The sequence below is a fragment of the Colletes gigas genome, unplaced genomic scaffold (genome assembly GCF_013123115.1).
Source record: "Colletes gigas isolate AHSC1104 unplaced genomic scaffold, ASM1312311v1 Colletes_gigas_Sc00016, whole genome shotgun sequence".
NCBI lineage: Eukaryota > Metazoa > Arthropoda > Insecta > Hymenoptera > Colletidae > Colletes > Colletes gigas.
The window spans coordinates 2397764-2418091 of NW_025106645.1; the positions used below are offsets into that span (position 1 = coordinate 2397764).

General features: G+C 37.3%; 3 protein-coding genes across 4 annotated transcripts in view; 2 read left to right on the forward strand and 1 right to left on the reverse strand.

Annotated features, from left to right (window-relative positions):
- LOC122400222 (flotillin-2) overlaps window positions 1-20328 on the reverse strand; it is a 168353-nt gene that overhangs the window by 95762 nt on the left and 52263 nt on the right. The window lies entirely within an intron of this gene.
- Window positions 4068-8536, forward strand: LOC122400205 (glucose dehydrogenase [FAD, quinone]-like). The gene is made up of 3 exons (XM_043401544.1): window positions 4068-4602; window positions 5378-5748; window positions 6148-8536. The coding sequence occupies exons 2-3, from the start codon at window positions 5410-5412 to the stop codon at window positions 7681-7683; spliced, it is 1875 nt and encodes a 624-aa protein (XP_043257479.1). The 5' UTR covers window positions 4068-4602; window positions 5378-5409; the 3' UTR covers window positions 7684-8536.
- Window positions 11831-18389, forward strand: LOC122400195 (glucose dehydrogenase [FAD, quinone]-like). The gene is made up of 5 exons (XM_043401530.1): window positions 11831-12049; window positions 12534-12847; window positions 13916-14080; window positions 15054-15206; window positions 15977-18389. Exons 1-5 carry the CDS (start codon window positions 11965-11967, stop codon window positions 17255-17257), a joined length of 1998 nt encoding a protein of 665 aa, XP_043257465.1. The 5' UTR covers window positions 11831-11964; the 3' UTR covers window positions 17258-18389.

Sequence of the window (20328 nt, forward strand, 5' to 3'; positions counted from 1 at the left end):
GACTCGTAGGAAACAGTACACGCTACGTCACTCGGTCACTCGCGTGCGAGAGAAAGAGGTCCGACGCGATGCGTCAGACGGAGACAGAGATAGTCGAATTAAAAAAATTGACCTTTTACATAAATTACGATATCTTGAAAACGGAAAGTCGTATCGTCAAAAACCAAAAACCAGTTTAAAAAGGAAGCTTCACCGATTCTAACAGTAACTTAATTATTGATAAAGCACTAGTAGTTTCGAAATTACACGCATCTAAAGTTTTTAGTATTTTTAACGCGCGTTAACGGACTTCTGTAAGACGGATAGCTGAATTTAAAAAATTACCCTTTCACATAAATTACGATATCTCCAAAACGGAAAGTCGGATCGTCAAAAACCAAAAACCATTTTAAAGGGGAAGCTTCACCGATTCTAACAGTAGCGTAATTATTGATAAAACACTAGTAGCTTCGGAACTGTACAAGTGTAAAATTTAACTATTCTTAATATGCGTTGTTAGACTGTTCTAAGGCAGTGGAAACTGAAGATTCTATCCTTTCTTCTTTGCTATATGTATGTTTCTACTATTTACATCGGAAGCTAACCAGAATTTGATACCAAATTTTAACCAAAACAGATTACATATTTTTCTCAGAAGACAAACAATAAAAATAGAGAAGTGAATATTGAGAAATTCATTGTACATATATTGCAAGAAAAATTGTGAAATTCAATGGAGCTAAATTAACATTGTATGTTAGAAATTCTAAATGAAATTTTAAAAATGGAACCAGTAGTGGCAGGTATAGTGTTAAAGACTTTGATTATTTCTAAAATAATATTAATTTATGTACTGTAACTTAAAAAAATTTGGATTAACAGTTGCGGTCTCTAATGTAAAATAATCTTAGAATCGAACAGATCGATGTACATACTTAAAAAATTTGTTAGCGTCAATATACAATTGGCTGACAGCGTTGTATTTATCTAACACATAAAATAATAGGCAATATCTTTGATTTTTAATGAGTACATAGAACATAAAGTATTGTATAATATAAACGTGTAACGTTTTTGGATAACGTACATTAATCTACTGATAACGTGAACGTTGAATTCTCTTATCGACACGACGATAGTAAACGCGGCGTTAAAATTAAAAAGAATATATTTCATGTACATTATATATGCTTCTGGCTAGCTGCTTGTGTCCTCGAACAAGTCAAACGAAAAGTGAATGATATTCGAGACAGATTTTCAACAGATAACATTTGCATCTATTGTTAGTATTAGGCTCATATTCGGACCAAAATAAGTTGGGTCGAGAGCTCGTGATCTTTATGCAACGTTTACAATAAAGGTTACGCTCAATTTGGATATCAATCGCGGTGTATTTACGTTGCCTCTTCGGAGATAAAACATATACATGTCTTATCACAGCCGTAAATAACAATTTTACAGAGATAAAGTATACATAATTAGAGATATTTTCGTGGTATCTCGCGCCCAGCGATTAAATAATAATTTCTTTTTCGAGGTTTGTAAGATCATTGCTGTTACTTTAATGGAACCATATATTTTCTCTTCGTACTGTGGACTATTCACGGACGATTTATTTCATATAAAACATATTCTCGGTATATCCCATTCAAGTTTAGTTCCTTTAAGATTTCAACTTGAGAATTAATTATTTTAATCCTGTTAATCGTGCATGAATGACACGACAGTTCCTAAACGATTTTTGCGCACTGCAAGGTGAAGTTCAAAGTACGACAATCCATTACCGAGTTGCGTTTTATGTACCTATTGCTTTCTAGTAAACAGGGAAGAAAAAAAATAGAAAAAATTCCTGCTAAGAAGTGATCATATTGTGATCGTTTCTTAAGTTTAATTTATGTCCAGGCGTCCAACAAAAAATTCACTGCAAAAGAAAACTTTGAAAAGGCAACACCGGATTCTCTGCTTAGGTGGTCTACATACAGGGTGTCTCGTTTAGAAAGTAACAGCAGGCGCTGAGACAGATCCAAAGAGGTCCTATGCGATATTATTCTGAGTTCGATAAAGGTAAATCGTTATTTACTTTCAGCAATAATCCTCAATCTCTGTCTATAATATCACAAATGCAGTAACTTGATACGAACGCAACCAATGCTGCTGGGCTGTTGGTCGTCGACCGATGCAGGATGTACTAGGTGTACAAATGAATAATCCAATTTTTTCAGCCACATTCAATGTTTAGTTTAAAAGAAAGTAAATTGAATTGTTCAATCAAAGTATTCGCCGTTACTTTCTATAACTTTGAGCCATCTTTCAGGCAGCTGATGGATTCCATCTCGGAAAAATTTTACGTTTCTGGACCCGATAAAGTCGTCAAGCCATTTTCGGATCTCATCCACTGATTGGAAGTGCATATCGGATAAGGCGTGTTGCATCGACCGGAACAGGTGATAATCAGATGGAGCAATGTCTGATGAATATGCTGGGTGCTGCAAGAAGTCCCAGCCAAGACTCATTATGGTGTCTTTTGTATGGGAAGCAATATGTGGCCTGGCGTTGTCATGCAACAATTCCACTGGACGTTCTCATTTGCCAGTATACGGACGTTTTCGTTCCAATGCTTGACTCGAGCAGATTAATTAACGTTGGTAGCAGTCCACAGTAACTGTTTCACTCGGTTCCAACAACTCATAATAAACCACGCCCTTGATATCCCACCAAATGCAGAAAAGAACCTTCTTTCTTAAGCGACTGGTTTTGCAACCGATGTTGATGCTTCGAGGGGATTTACCCATGACTTTCTGCGTTTCGGATTTTCATAGAGTGTCCACTTCTCATCTTAACGATTTTCCACAAGAAAGACTTTCGACGCTGCTTATTGAGAAGAGAAAGACACGCTGCCACTCGTTGATTTTTGTTGGTTGCAGTGAGTTCATGCAGAACCCATTTTCCTTCTTTCTGGATCTTTCCCATCCAGGCGTTTGGAAATCGTTTGCTGGGTTGCTCCTAACTGTTCTGCAAGTTCTTTTTGCGTTTATGCCGCATTCTCAGCGAGCAGTTGTTCCAAATCATCGTTGTCGCCCTTCCGAGGGCCTCCAGGGCGTTGTTTGTCGATCAGACTCAAATCACCGCTTTTAAACCGCTTAAACCAAAATGCGTACACATCATACGATACAACACCTTCACCGAGAAAGGAATAAATCGATTTGCATGCTCTTGCAGCATTTTTCCCTTGTTGGAATTCGTAAAGAATGCAGTGCCGGATATGCACTCTATCTGTTGCCATTTTCGACTCTACTGAATCGAATACTTTTGAAGGTTATGTTGGGCCTTTCGCTAAACTATCTTTTGTTTTAACTAGCTATATGTCAACACTATATGACCGCAAAAGAGCGGGAAAATCTATTGACTTTAAACTTGATTTTATAACTGCTTAAGATAATTTCGATTATTCATTTGTACACGTAATAAATATAAGATAACGATTTACTTTTATCGAACTCAGAATAATATCATATAGCACCTCTTTGAATTTGTCTCAGTGACTGTTGTTACTTTCTGAAGAAAAAAATATACCATTCCATTTAAGAAAATTAGATTGACCTTCAATTAGTACTTCACGATGTAGCCCTTGCTATCAAATAACTTTTGTACGAACATTTGTTTAATAACTACAAATCCTTAAGAGATATGTTGTTCTTACTTGAACAAGACACCCTGTATGTATTCCTAGTATTGAATGCAACATTTTAAAATATACTAAATAGGAATTACACGTGAAACGATAAAATCCAAGAGAAAAAATGCTCCAAAAATTCTTTGATGAAACATCTTGCGAGAAGGCCTTGAAAAAATGCTAATTTCATAGCAAAGATTGCAAAAGTGATAAGATTTTGATCTGCTTGTAATTTCACTCGAGCGCCGAATCTGACATAAATTCGAACAGAGATTGCAATAAATTTATATTATTGTCGATTGGGTGTCACTTCTGGAAAAAATTGCACTTGCATTCTATAATTCTTTTTCTTTTCTTTTCTCATTTTATAGAACTCCTAAAACCCACTTTTAAGCAACACCAAACATTCGAATCCACAAATCTGTAGATCAGAGGTGTTATTTATTAGTTGTCGAATATTCGTGCGATTCGATGAGGAATTATTTATCGACAATGGACTGGAAATTTGGCCACATATTGAACGAAATTAAAGCAATGTCCAACATTCTATTACAGGCAACGAACGGGCTTAACTGTAATATTTATCTCTCAAACGATAATATTTGACACGAAAGATACATACGTGAATTATCATTGCCAATTTTCGTCTGCCGTCTTCATACAGAATTTGGAGTAAGATTATTGTGTGTACAGCCCCCACCAAGTGTTCTGGTTATCCCACTCTAAGGAAGTATCACCCTACTCCGCGACTTGAAGATAACATTATAAACGTCCGAACAACTCTAAAAACTGGTCTCACACCGCTATATAATCTATTCTCTGTTCTGTTCTACTCTCAGACACGTTAATAATCATTATTGTATCAATTATTGAGACAATCATTATTCATAATCGTAGTTAAGCCTCTCAGTGCAGTTGTCGAATTCATCTTGGAGGATATAATTGATCAAGTAAGTAATAGAGCACTAAGTACTAGCAAGATATAATTCCTCAAATAATTTCGTCAAACGTTAAAATCAAATTTCATATTTTCGATTTAATCTACGAACTCTAATTTACCAATTGCTAAGCTAATTTGCCATCTGTATAGCGTGTGTTAAAGATAATTAGTGCGTTAGATAAAGAAATTCAATAAGCTAAAATCACTTTTCTCACGAGTAAAGATATCAAAGTTGTTTTATTGAAATCATCGTTCAACGTTCAATCTTGGAAAGCAAGATTCTTGAGAAACGGACAAAAAATATCTCGGTAACTTTCAAGTTTGAGATTGACCTTAAGTGATAAAGATTAATACTGTTTACTCGGAATACTCGATTAAGTTACAGTGATTAAATTTGGTGGAATTTTCAATATTTTGCAATTACCAAAAGCCAACAGCCAAAGTCGAAACGTTCGTTTCTCATTAAATTTTATTTCACGGATTGCTCGCCTCAAGTCTGATCATTAGACTGCGGATGTTTATGCATTTATGGGAAATTTTAATCCTCAAAAAACTACAGAATGCATTTAATATGCAAAAATATAAGAAATACTTAAAGTAAGATACGAATTATTATATTTAGGGGTTGAGACAGCCCTCTAAGAAGCTTCCGTTTCATTAATTCTATTAATACAAATGTGAATTTGCATAAAGATCCGCAGTCTACTGATGATATTTGAACTTTTTCCCCGTTCACCGTAAGCTTTATATAAAATTTAACATTTGTAATTTTTTTTTTTATATAGATTTACACCGAATCTAGTTCGAAAATCTCGCAATGGAAGCGTGTATGACAGCAAGCTGTCATGCTGCACTGTCGCCAAACCCAGGTGTAATTTTCTCCAGCTTTGTGCAAGCGATTTTAGCGTCACAATGCGCTTTAGGGGACACTGTCTATCCAGCGGATCGTACAGACGAGATTTTAAAATCGAACGTAGAATTCGACTTCGTGATCGCGGGTGCTGGAACCGCGGGTTCCGTTCTGGCCCACAGATTAACGGAAGTGCCAAATTGGAACGTTTTACTGATAGAGGCTGGGGAGGATCCTAGGCCCGAAACCAACGTTCCTGGTCTCATGCTGAATAATATCGATGGACCTCAGGACTACGCGTACATGGTATTCGAATCGATTGACATTTAAATAATTCAAAAACAAATATTTTCAACGACAGTTCGTTGGAATCGAGCGAAGAACCGACGTAAAAAATATTTTCAAAAGTACAGTAATGATTTTTAAAATGATCGTGATTCGTAAGTTGAACGTTTCTGTACCTTCGACTGGGGGTCTGTTGGTGTCGGATTTCACCTCTGCTGTACGCAAGATGAACGCGTCGACCCCCGAGCGATGATCATTTTACGAATCACTACTGTATTCTTTCCCCCATACAAAATATTCTGTACGTAGTTTGAAAATATATCTCTTCTCATTATTCCATTAATCGAAACATTCCAAAATAATTGGAGTATAAATTTTCTTTTTCCAAATATATTCATTGAAACATTTTTTCCGTGCAAGACTGAACCACAAGAAGGCATTTACCTTGGCCAGAAGGGCAAACGAAGCAAATGGACGAGGGGCAAGGCGTTAGGCGGCAGTTCCGTCCTGAACGCCATGATCCACGTCCATGGGAACGAGAAGGATTACAACGAATGGTCGAGCCTGGGCAACGAAGGATGGGCTTACGAGAAAGTGTTGCCTTACTTCAAAAAGTCTCTGAAATGTACGAACGAACAAATAGAGAAATTGGGTGATAGGTACTGTGGAACCCAAGGGCCGATGACGTTGAGAAATTACAATAACACTTTCTGGAGCGTGGATGATAGCGTCTTGGACGCTGCACGGGAAATAGGACTAGGTGTTTTGGAACCCGTGATCGGTGATCGTTTTATTGGCTTTGGAAGATCTATGGGCACGCTCGATAACTCGCGACGCGTAAACGCAGCTAAAGCTTTTCTGTCTCCTATCAGAGACAGGAAGAACTTGTACGTGTTGAAGTCCGCCAGAGTGGAGAAGGTTCTGGTGTTCAATTCCCAAGCGACTGGCGTTCGAGTCACCCTGAGGGACGGTCAATCGATCAACATAAAAGCATCGAAAGAAGTGATCCTATCCGCGGGGAGTATCGGCAGTCCTCAATTGATGATGCTCTCGGGTATAGGGCCAAAGGAACACCTACAGCAGATGGGAATACCTACACTGGCTGATCTACCGGTTGGCAAGAACCTTCAGGATCATTTAGGCTGGTTTGGGTTGCACGTAAGTTACGTCAACGAAACGGCCACCCCTCCATCCCCCACGTTCCTATTGGACGGCGTTTACGACTATCTGCTGCACAACAAAGGGCTTCTGGCAACGTTCCCGTTCGATCTTTTGGGTTTTGTCAACGTCCACGAACCGACATCGAAGTACCCTGACATCCAGTTCCATGTATCCGCCTTCCCACAGTTCAACCCCGTCATGGTGAGTAACCTTCTCAAAATGTTCAATTTCCAAGACGAAATTGTAGAAGAAATAACGAAAACGATCATGGATACCAGCTTGCTGACGTTCTCTTCGGTTTTACTGAATCCTGAGAGTCGAGGTTTGCTCGAATTGCGCAGCAGGAATCCAACGGATCCCGTCAAGATCTACGCGAATTATTTGACCGAAGAGAAAGACTTGCAAACGTTGATCAAGTCCGTCGATGTGGTTAAGTCTCTGTTGAAGACAGAGGCGTTCAAAAAGCACAAGATGGAATTGCGACCCGTCGATACTTCTGGTTGTCGACACACGAAACCGGATTCCATGGAATATTGGGAATGCAACATTAGGCACATGTCTACCACGTTGTTCCATCCCGTTGGAACGGCTAAAATGGGCCCACATGGCGATCCTACGGCAGTTGTCGACTCTAGATTAAGAGTACACGGTGTTCAGGGACTGAGAGTGATCGATGGTTCGATCATGCCGACCATCGTCAGTGGGAACACTAACGCGCCGATTATGATGATCGCGGAGAAAGGAGCAGACATGGTTAAGGAGGACTGGTCGATAAATATTCACGAGGAATTGTAAAGGTTAACAAGGAAGAATCTGTACTGGATTTTATTTTCAATTTTTTTTTTTTTTGAATTAATAATTTACAAAACTTCAAACGTGTTCGTTATTCCTTATCTTATAATAACAGTGTGATCATTCTTTAAAGAATAATGTACAAAGGAGATTGATGAAATGACGAAGGATAATGTATAATATTATGTAATTATAATTGTTTATATTTTTAAATGTTTTTGGTTGCTGTCGCGTCCTACAATGTCCCTCGTTTCTTCCAAAATGAGATTTACTGCGACGATTACCCATAGTCACGGTTATCGACATAGTAAATTACACCATAGGTAAAGTACCGACCTGGTAAAATTGTCACTAGCCAATCTAGGAGAAAGTAACTAGACACGGTGTCGAGCAAGATTCCCTCTCCATCAGGCAATTTTAAATGACTGAAACCTTTTATTTAAAAGTATGGGGCTTGAAAATCTAATCACCGTGGTCTGGGTTAAAAGAAAAAAATTAATAGACAAAGAATCTAAATTATACTAGTAAAGAGAGATAAACTCTTGTTGCTATTACCACGTAAGAAAGGGACGGTGTTAGTATGATATGTTAAAACTATACAGATCTAAATTTTTACCAATAGCCACTCTAATCTTCGAGGAAGTAGGTTTCCCTGTAATTGTTGCATATTCGATGGAGAATGTAAAACACTAGAACAACGGAATGTTGGCGCTCGTTTCACAAGTCTGCAATTTTCGAAGAATTCCACGCCATTTGTGCGCATGAAATTCATTCGTAAAATTTAAGGAGCAATGATAATGACAGCAAAAATTGAACAAGCAACGAAAAGTAAAAGTATTATGGAGCCGAAACTTTGGAGAGTAGTTTGCAGATTTGTAAAAAAAAGTCCAAAAATAAGACATACGTATCTTTTTAAATTAAAATAAAAAATATTTAGGTATTTCATTTTTACGACCACTCTAGAAATTTGCAACGTTTCATCAAACTTCGTAAATATTTCTTGTAAATCTTAACATTGTGCTGAAATATACATTTCAAAAATTTACTGCACCACATATCATGAAAGAATTTAACGATGACTTTAAAAACTAATAAAAGTGTAGCTTCTTGATTTTAAACGGCAATGTTTTATCTCTATAGTATAACATAAAACACAATTACACGTAATAAAAGATTGTTTTAATTATTCGTGATAATACAGAATGGGCTCTGGGAAGAATGTAATAAATAAATGCAATCTGGAATAGTTGAATGTATCACCGACATAACTGTTTATATAATCGTTTGCGCTAAATCAATAAACATAATCATGTTCTTCGCCAGTAACTACAGAGACCACGGTGAAAGCGTGGAACTTTTTACTAAAATTTGTAACGTTGGCTGTAATTGCAAGTTATTTGTCGTTCTCATTTATCATTTCTGATAATAACTCGTGATTATTTTCAAAACTACAAGAAACAAATTATCTAAAGAAAGAAAATAAGCATACACTAGATATTAATATACTACGGAGTGGAAAAACATGTGTATAGATAAGCCAAAATATCGTTACCGAAATGACATGAAATCCTAGACTAACATTTTTTAAATCGTCTGTCGCGTAAATAAACTCTCGGATTTTACTACGATTTTATTTTTAATAATTTTTAGTGGTTACTGAATTAACACTAGATTTACAAAAGCCGTCAATTTGACGAATGTCGGATTCCATGTTTAAACTTGCAGAGCGGGTAAATATTATTTTTTAACAACTTATGTTGAATTTGTTTGATGCAATGATATGAATACATAGTCTAATTAAAAGAAAAATCGTATTTTACGGTAATCGTCAACATGAAAGATATCAATAAATATACGTGCGATCAATGCCCGTAAATCTAGTGTTAAAATAATTGAAATTGATTTTTTGACTCGTAGAATCGTAATTTCGCGAGATTTTAATTAATAAACGAGGAATTTCTGTTCGACGAAAGCGTTTCTTTTTAGTCCACGCAAAAAGCGCGGGAATTTTTGCTCGAGATTTGACGGGGAGGAGCCACGTTGCTTTCGTTCGTCAAATGGTCCACGAACTACGTGGATCTGCAACAGTTTCTGCAGTCGACATGATCCATTGTCAGTAGTGGATGCATTTCTGCATTCTTGTATAGACGAATATAAAAATCGTTCGAAAATTAAAAGTTTTATTTCGGTGATAGTTACGCTTTCATTTAATAATGTTCGTTCTTAGTGCAACGCGACGAAATTCATCGACAATTGCGCAAAATGAATGACAAACAAAACCGACCGGCAGTCAACGTGAAAACTAATTATTTCCAATAGAAGACAAGAGTTTCTCTTTTCATTTCTTCGCGTTGTTTTCTCTTCCGAACATTTGGGTCTGAAACGTTTACCTCGACTTAATTTTTCGAGATACTGTTATTATTATTATTTTAAATCAATCTAGTGCGTTTCGAAACTGTGAAATTAAGTTGTTGGAGACTGGTGAGTACGTTTTCATTTTTCCTAATGCAAAGAAGATTTTTTGTCTAATTTTTTTCGTTCACAATCGTATAATTGAATAATTTTTACATCGGAAACCAAAAAATACGCTTCATTATGAACACATAGAATTCCGCGCGTTAACATAAAAATCCAATGACTATTTGTAGCACATAAAAGAGAAAATTAAAACAAAAATTTGACATCCACGCACTGTAAGTCACTAATATTCATTATATTAGCAAGATTAAAAACTTTCTAGAGACTGATAATTTAGTTTTAATTCCCATCATAGAATTCGTCTATGAATAAATTCAAGTTACATTCCCCTCATAAAATTCGTACAACCTATTGATCTATCTTTTATCAACAGTATCCACCAACCCAGACAAAGCTGAAAGATCTAAACGGAGATCATGTCGTGGGTTGCCCCGGATTTGATTAGTCTCTGTTCACCCGAATCCGTAGTTTCAACCTGCCAATCCTCCACGTTCGTGTTCCTGGCGTTCATCGCCCGTTTGTTCGGCCATTCGAAGGACTCTCGATTCGCGTTCGACGATTTCGACTCGTTTCGTTCGCCGTGGGAGACTGCGTTTAATTCCCGTCAACGTCAGAAAAACAGGATCGATCGTTACAACGCGGGAGACTTTCCGTCGTCGCTGAATGGTCCACCAGCGAAATCATCGTCGAACGTTTATTGTTCATGGTCCGAGTGCGTTCCGTTTTCCCCCTCGGGTTTCAAGGATGAAAGCAAGGAAAGTGCACCAGTTTACGTGGAAGTGGCGACCGTGAATTTCGCCCGAGTTTACGACCCTCATCCACCAACGAACATCGCTGGCCAACCGATTACATCCACGTCGAAGGCTTACGATGACTTCTTCGGCCCGAAAAGTAAACGAATCTCAATTTCTATTGCACGTATACTCGGTCAAAATAGTCTCCGTAGGTCTCTATGCCCGCTGATCTAACGAGTTTCGCGGAAAATCCTGAACTACCGCGTATACAGTAATGATTCTTAAAATGAACATCGTTCCAGGATGGGCGTGTTCATCTTTCGTACAGCGGAGGCGAAATTCGACACCGTATTTTAAATGTCGTCTTTCATGCTTCGAGGGAGATCCTCACAATTGGGAGGGATAGAATTGTTCAACTTACGAATCACATCTGGGATTCATTTTAAGAATCATTATTGTATCGTTTTTTTAAATATCATATTTCACGCTTCACTGGCTCCAAGGGGAATCACCCAAGTTGGGAGGGAAATGTTCAACTTACGAGCCACGTTTGAGGTTCATTTTAAGAATCGTTACTTGTTATCATTCTTGGATCGATTCTATTACATATTACAATGATTCTTTGCTTCACGTGGGAAATTTATAACCTAGAAATCGTTGTTTTAATTCTTTAAAGATACTGACTTAAACATTATTTTACTAGGATCGAAAAAGTATGACGTGTCATTTGAACAAATAAAATTATTATTAGCATATTTTGCGAGTAAATTTTGCTGTATCTCTGAAAATAGAGATATTCAAGGGAGTTAACGTTATTTAGCAAGTCCTTTACATGTATGAAAATCGAGTTTCGTTCACGTTTGAAATGTAAACTTTTAGTAACTTTGTTAGAGATAAACATCGTAATGTAAGAAATTTGTATTATATCGACACCGGTGGAAGGCTTTGTATTTGAGTAACCGTCGCGTCGAGACAATTCGAGAACATTCGACGAGACCCAGATATAAATACAGGCCAGCGTGTCGAGCCGGGAGTTCGTCAATAAACGGCATACCTTACAGTAATTACTGAGATGCAGCATCATGGATGTCATGAATACTCTTTGTATAATAAATCGATTCTTTGTTCGCAGTTTGTATGTAATCACCAGTGTCAAGGTAAAAACACTTTTTCATATGCAAAAATCGTTTGCAGAAAAAGACTAATTGCACTGCCTGATAAATAACCGGATTGGCGATCTAAAAGTTAAAACAGTCATCGCATTGCTATAAATCTTCGTCAATAACAGTCGATCGAACTTGTAGTTAAAAATAGCATCCAAAGGTGTTCCTTTATTTATTAATAAAATACCTTCTTGCTCTGATTACTTTCTACTAATTTATTTACAGAACACGATGTGAAAAGAACAAGAAAAACCTCGTCAACTTTCTGTTTTAGGAAGATGAAAACCTTCATTAAATTTGTTTTTTTAATAATCTAGAATTTCCTAAAATTCGTTTCTCATATATCTGTAATAAAAACTATTTCAATATTTTTCTATAATCTATAGAAACGAGAATTTCAATAATTCCTAGAAGTACAGTGAAAAAAATAAATTTTGAATATTGTCCTTTAATTTTGCCTAATTATTTATCTTTCCAGATAGAATCTACACCGGTTCGTATGAAAAACTGAAACTTCAAGATTACAATCTGCAAACAATGCAGAAGATAACTGACAATGAAGACAATCAATGGAAGCGAATTAATCGAATCAACGATTACGCCAACTTCAAGATAATGGACGACCCAAATTTAACGTTCAACTATCCAAGAAAACCCGTGGAAATAGAAAGCACGAGCAATTTTCCGGATACCACGAATTTTCTAACGAAAGAATACGATTTTATAATCGTGGGCGCTGGATCGGCTGGATGCGTTCTCGCTAACAGGTTGAGCGAAATTACACATTGGAAGGTATTTGTTAATTATTTGCCATACTTTTCTATCGATACTACGATGAAACACTTATCGTATTGACTGCTGTATTAAATAATTATTTAAAATCTGAACTCTGGTCAAATTTAAACGTGCACAATCTCGCCACTGCGTTAAATTTTAGATTCGAATCAACAACGAATGCAAAATTCCATTGCAACTATAGTAATACGAACCTGGGATAGAAGGAATGCGTTTTCATGGCGCACTGCAATAAAATTAGCCTGACTTTTACTAAATGGCGCGACTGTGCATTGTGGATCAGTTTAGGGCGAGTTTCTTTCGTGGAAGAACGAAACAAATTAGATACGCAATCTTTCCTAATATCTCGGAAACCATTAAATTCACAAAAATTGAAATTTGATCTACTTTTTAAAATAGCAAGTACATATGTTAGGCTTCGTGTAAAAGATCCAAGTAATTACTAATCTACGTTCGTTAGGTTTTATGAATTAATGGTGTTACTTTTAATCTGTTTACTAAGCAATGAAGGTAGGACACTAGATAATCCTTTCGGTGAAAAGTCGAGCAATAGTCGGGGCTTCGTTGAAACGGGTCACAGAACACGAGATAGTCGGCGAGTATCTGCTACTATTCTGCGGCTTCGTAGCCATTAAACATGCCTCGAAAAGCAAAGTATTTATTGGATTACGCAGCACCAACGACAATAAAATCAGCATGCGTGTGTAGTGCACAGATCCCTTAATCGATTTGGCTAGTTTCAGGAGTTTGTACTATTCTATCATTTGTACCAGAAAAAAATTCTTTTCTCGTCGAGGAATATAGGTTTTATACTATTCGTTTAAATGAACAATTCAAATATGTATAAATGTATGAATTAACTCTAACGAAGATAATAGAAAGAATGTGACACTTTTGTTATGATTAAATAAAAAAAGTTAATCAACATTGCACATGACACAAAAGAACTTAATAATATTAAAAAATAGTGCAAATTGAAATTAAAAACTTGCAGTGTGAATTTATATTTCAGTGGCTGATTTTAATCGGCGAAACATTTTTTACAAAGGTTTCCCCGTTTTTCAGATACTGCTATTAGAGGCTGGCATAGAAGAACCAATAGTGGCAGATATTCCCGCATTTGCTACCATGTTACGAGCTAGTAATATCGATTGGATGTATCGAACGCAGCCGGAAGAACACTCTTGTCGATCGAGAAGGGGTAGAAGTTGTGGGTGGGCAAGAGGCAAAGTACGTATCTGAAAACCGTGAAGTGGACAATGTTCGATATAACATTTATTTTTCTTTCGACTCAACCATATCTTATACAGGGTGTTCGACCAGCCCTGGGAAAAATTTTAATGAGGGATTCTAGAGGCCAAAATAAGACGAAAATCAAGAATACCACTTTGTTGATAGAGGCTCCGTTAAAAAGTTATTAACAATTAAATTCCAAAATTTCAAATCGTTCTGGAAAAATTATTTTCGGTTGCGAGGGTTAATTATAATCATTTTTGGTGAATAGACATACCCCCGAAATCCTAGCCACTTTCTAGAAAAAAATTCGAGAAGGTGTGAAATTTTTCGACGGAAGGAAAAAATTTCAAATCGTTCTGGAAAAATTATTTTCGGTTGCGAGGATTAATTATAATCATTTTTGGTGAATAGACATACCCCCGAAATAATAGCCACTTTCTAGAAAAAAATTCGAGAAGGTGTGAAATTTTTCGACGGAAGGAAAAAATTTCAAATCGTTCTGGAAAAATTATTTTCGGTTTCTGGGGTCAATTACAATCATTTTTGGTGAATAGACATACCCCCAAAATCCTGCGCATTTTCGAGAAAAAAATTCAGTACGGGCGAAACTTTAAACGTTAATAACTTTTTAACAAAGTCTCCATCAACAAATTGGTATTCTTGATTTTCGTCTTAGTTTGGCCTGTAGAATCCCCCATTAAAATTTTTTCCAGGGATGACCGAACATCCTGTATAAAATTTTTAATCATTAATTTTTTTAAGTTTCTACGAAAAGGATCTCAATGTTTTATTACTAAATATATATTTGTTATATTGCTTTTATAATCGAAGAAAATTATGCTTCTCGTTTAATATATTTCAATTATACAATTTTGTATAGAGAGAATTTGAGAAAGAAACGAATAATTTATATATAATAATTTTGTTATTTAAGAAAACTCATGAAAAAATATTATTTCTTTCACAGGTGATGGGTGGTTCCAGTACAATTAATTACATGATGTATATTCGTGGTAATCCAGGGGATTACGACGAATGGGCCGACGAAGGGAACCATGGATGGAGCTACGGGGAAGTTCTACCATATTTCTTGAAATCCGAGAATAACGAGGATCCAGAGGTGAAACTTTATCAGAATTTTCTATCGCGAATTGAACAACGAATTAATTATTTCTACAGGAACAGTTTGACACAATTTACAGTTGAAATATTAATCGTATCTAAGCGATAAAAATGATCGTATTCTATGGTTGTTATTCAATATCTTTAGCAATGTCTTTAAACACAATATTAGTATCAATTTTCATCTACAAAACAATGGGTTCATGCCAACACTTTCCGCACTCGCCAGCAGAGGGCCACGCTCGACCTGTACTTTTCTCACAAGTGCTCGACCGACTACCTATTCCTACATTTATGCTCCTCTACTGCCTCATTGAATGCCTGAGACTGTTTCCTCTAACACTAAAATATTTAGTTAGTTAGTTTGTTACTTAGTTAGATAGTTTGTCAGTTAGATAGTTAGTTTATCAGGTAGTTAGGCAGTTTGCACACCTATTCCTACATTTATGCTCCTCTACTGCCTCATTGAATGCCTGAGACTGTTTCCTCTAATACTAAAATATTAAAACACTATCAGCTCTAGTAATAGACTCTTACAGACACTAACTACTCAATTTAAACGCAGGTTATAGGGCTCAGGTCAGAGTACCTGCAGCAACACAGGGTAAAATCATAAAAGAAAAAGAAAACACTGAATATCCCGGCGTCTAAGGCAGAACCTGCTAGGTCCCTCACTAGCAGGCCCAGGACTAAACGTTCCCCTATATAATAAGTAAATAAATATGATCACTACTCGCCAAGTTATGTAAAGCTCTATTTTTTCTCCAGGTCGTGAAGGAAAATCCTCGCTATCACGGTCAAGGGGGCTACCAAAACGTCGAGCGATTTCCCTACACTGACCCAAACACGGACATCCTCGTGAACGCTTGGCAGGAACTCGGGCACGAGCAGGTGGATGCCAACGCGGACAAGCAACTTGGCGTGACGAGATTGCAAATGACGTCCGTTCACGGAATGCGTCAGAGCACCAACGGCGCGTTCATCAGACCCATTAGACGCAAACGAAGGAACCTGACCGTCGAGACCCAGGCCCACGTCACGCGAATTCTAATAGACAGCACGACAAAGCTCGCGATGGGGGTAGAATACGTTTCCACGGTCACGGGATCGACCAAAGTTGTCCTAGCTAGGAAGGAAGTGATCCTCTCAGCCGGTACAATCAATTCACCCAAAATTCTGATGCTCTCTGGAATAGGTCCCACCCAAGAACTGAAGAAGCACGGGATCGAAACAGTGAGCCATTTGGCGGTTGGCAGGAACCTCCAGGACCACGTGACGATGGACGGTCTGGTGGTCGCTTTAAATACTACCGTCACGAGCAAAGACGACGAGGCAAAGAAGAAAGACGTCTTCTTCTACGAAAAGACTCATTTCGGTCCTCTGTCAGCGACCGGGACCCTCTCTTGCGGAGTATTTTTGCAAACTACATTCGAACACAAGGCTGGAACACCGGATGTCCAGTTCACTTTCGACGCTAGCAATCAGATGGACTTCCTTCAAGATCCCGCAGAGTTCGTCGAAAGCGCTGTCGAACCTCTGGCTTATTACGACGCTTTCAATATCAAACCGATTTTACTGTCGCCTAGGAGCCGTGGATTCCTGGTTTTGAACGATACTCATCCCTTGTGGGGCCCACCCTTGATTTATCCTCGATACTTCACCGCTCATCCCGATTCTGAGATCCTGCTGGAGGGAATAGAGGCAGCTCTGGAATTATTTCAAACCAAGTCTTTCCACGAACACGGATTTCGTTTAATCGACGTGCCTCTGCCAGCTTGCAGACAGTTTCTGTTCGGTACAAGGGATTATTGGAAGTGTGCCATGATGGAGTACACGTCCACGATCTATCACCCGGTGGGCACTTGCAAAATGGGACCAGCATGGGATCCATACGCTGTCGTGGATCCCAGACTGAGAGTTTACGGTGTTCAAGGTTTGAGGGTGGTGGACGCGTCCGTGATGCCCAAGATTGTCAGGGGAAACACTAACGCGCCTACTATCATGATCGCGGAGAAGGCTGGAGACATGATCAAGGAGGAGTGGTTGTAATTTTACAATTTTTGGAGAAGTCTTCTGGGACGAGAATTCTTCGACTTTGGAGTTTCGAAAGACGAGACTTTTGTGTACAATTCTTTCTCTTAACTTTTGATTTCGAATTTTTTTACTAATCTTGAATTATCGAATGTAATATTTTGAGACTGCAATATTTGCAATCTGTTGACGATTAGATAGGATGTAATTTTGTTTGATAAACGTGAGAATAAATGTATGAGAAATTATTTCTGCTTTATTGCTGTTCGATGTTAATCTTTAACTATTATACGTAATATTTTGAAACAGCAATGTTTGAATTTTGTTGACGATTAGGTGGGACGTAATTTTTTTTCTCATCGTGTAACATGATAAATGTGAGAATAAAGGTATAAGAAATTGTTTCTTTTAAATATTTTGCTGAATAACGAATAAAAGATAGCCATAAAATTGCATATTAAAGAATGAAATACTTCCTCATAGATTTTTGACGTTTATCGAGCACACCATCGCGCAATGGCAGGCTTTGGACACGCGTCTTTCACTACAACCACTTAGGAACGAAAACTTTCACTGAGAAGGGTCTTTCCCAATTTTTCATATACGCAGTGCCCACGGCACGCGGACGCGATATTATGGAATTAGAGTGAAAAAGTAAGCCGACCGGTTTCAAAATCGACTGGGCGAAAGTGAAATTTTTCTATCGGGTGTGTTGTGCGAATTCGACGTACAGAAAAGGAACGAGGGACGCCTGAATGGAAAGAAACGGAGAAAATAGTAGGGATGAGTTTTGCAAGGTTCGAATTCTCAATTGAAATTTTTACGTAAATCTTGAGCGACTAAACAAAGGTCAGGGTTACATGATCGTTGAGTTTAAAATGTACGTTCGACCGTGATATTTTAAACGAACGAAATTTTTATCACAGAATATTAAACGCATTAATACGAACTTCGATTGGTAAAGACGAAAGGTTGTAGTTAAAAAAAAATATCTAATTCGGTGATCAGATTTTCAGTTTCTATGGGCGTACATCCGCTTGAAATTTTTCTGGATGCTTGAGCAACGCGGTGCAAGTTGCACAAATCGTGTAAATTTTTACGAGCGAGTTGATCGGTTAAAAAGTCGCTAGACGAGTATCGCCGATATGGAACGCGCTGAACGATCGACTGAAGTTTCGACACTGGCTCCAAAATCTCCCATTGATCTTTTATAAATTCTGTATAAATTATAAAGTTATAAACTTTGTACTATCGTTAGTACTATAATAAAAGCCTGCAGAAAAATTCCTTTGCGCAGAGGGTTGCATTACTATTAAAAAAGTCTAATATCAATTATTACTATTAATATCATAATCCTATTACCTACTTGCATTAATTACAAAGGAATACATCAGAGATTTATCACAATTTCCTAACTGTGATACTTAATTAAATCGCCCTGGTTGCATGCATTAGCTGATTTCCAAACAAACAAAAACCGATCTCTTAATTAATATAATACCCCAGAGACAAAGTTCGCAATTATGCAGATCATATTACCACAGCCTCGTGACACTTACCATAATTCGTATTTCACCGCGATTATTCGTCTGGCGGCAGTCTCTCTGCCGGAGAAAGAGCTTCGTGTCGCAACAACGAGGATAACCTTACTATTAACTCTATAAATAAAAATCGAAAACGAGAGATACCTCTCCGTCCCGTCTCCGGCGCGCGACTGTTCGCTATTACAACTATGCTTTGGGCCAAATTAGCACCGTCATTCCCGTCCCACTTATTTCGTGGCATCTCTCCGTCTCGACTAATAAACAATGAATGTTTTCGTGACCGCGACCACGTACACCAAGCCGACCGCAAGACTCGATTCCTCTGCGAGAGGGAAAATTAGGATCACCTTCGACATCCGAGCTCTGACGTTGATCACAACGAAACCACGCAAAACAATAACGACGCGGTTCGTTGCTTCGAAATTGTTTTAAAAAGATGGATCGATTTTCTACGATTTTTAATTTACGAACGAATTATTGGAAAATAAATTTCATTAAACTGTAATTAAATTTCTATCTGTTCGGTTTTCCTTCCTTGACAATTTTTGTATATTCATCCACTCCTGGGAAAAATTTTAATGGGAGATTCTAGAAGCCAAAATAAGACGAAAATTAAGAATATCAATTTGTTGATGGGGGCTTTGTTAAAAAGTTATTAACGTTTAAAGTTCCGCTAACACTGAATTTTTTTCTAGAAAATGCGCAGGATTTCGGGGGTATGTCTATTCACCAAAAATTATTATAATTGACCCCCGCAACCGAAAATAATTTTTCCAGAACAATTTGAAATTTTTTTTTCGTCGAAAAATTTAGGCACCTAATTAATTAGATTTTTGGTAAGGAATTTTTTTTTCGAAAATGCGTAGGATTTCGGGGATATGTGTAATGACAAAAAATGATTGTAATTGACCCTGCAACCGAAAATAATTTTTTTAGAACGAGTTGAGAATTTTTTTTTCGCCGAAAAATTTCAGCACCTTCTTGAATTTTTTTCTACAAAGTGGGTAGGATTTCGAGGGTATATATATTCACCAAAAATAATTGTAATTGATCCCCGCAACTGAAAATAATTTTTCCAGAACGATTTGAAATTTTTGAATTTAATTGTTAATAACTTTTTAACGAAGCCTCCATCAACAAATTGGTATTCCTGATTTTCGTCTTATTTTTATCTCTAGAATCGCTCATGTAAATTTTTCCCAGGGGTGGCCAAACACACCCTGTATATTTAGATCATTTTTGTTCCCACGACTGACGATATAGCGAAATATTGGGTTGTTCTGAAAGTAATTTCGTTTTTCTTTTTTGTGAAAAGGAACAATTTTCTTGTAATATATAAATATTTTATTGGTTTATATACTGGACATTTTGGTCCAACATCTTTTGCCATCTTCCTGGTAGTAGCATGATTCCACGCTCACAAAATTTCTGATTTTTATTTGTAAAAAAACAAATTCAAATGATTTTTGACATGGTCACTTTAAGTGAATGTTTTAAGTAATTAAACATTGACTGCTGATACGATTATCGAAGAAAATAAATCTA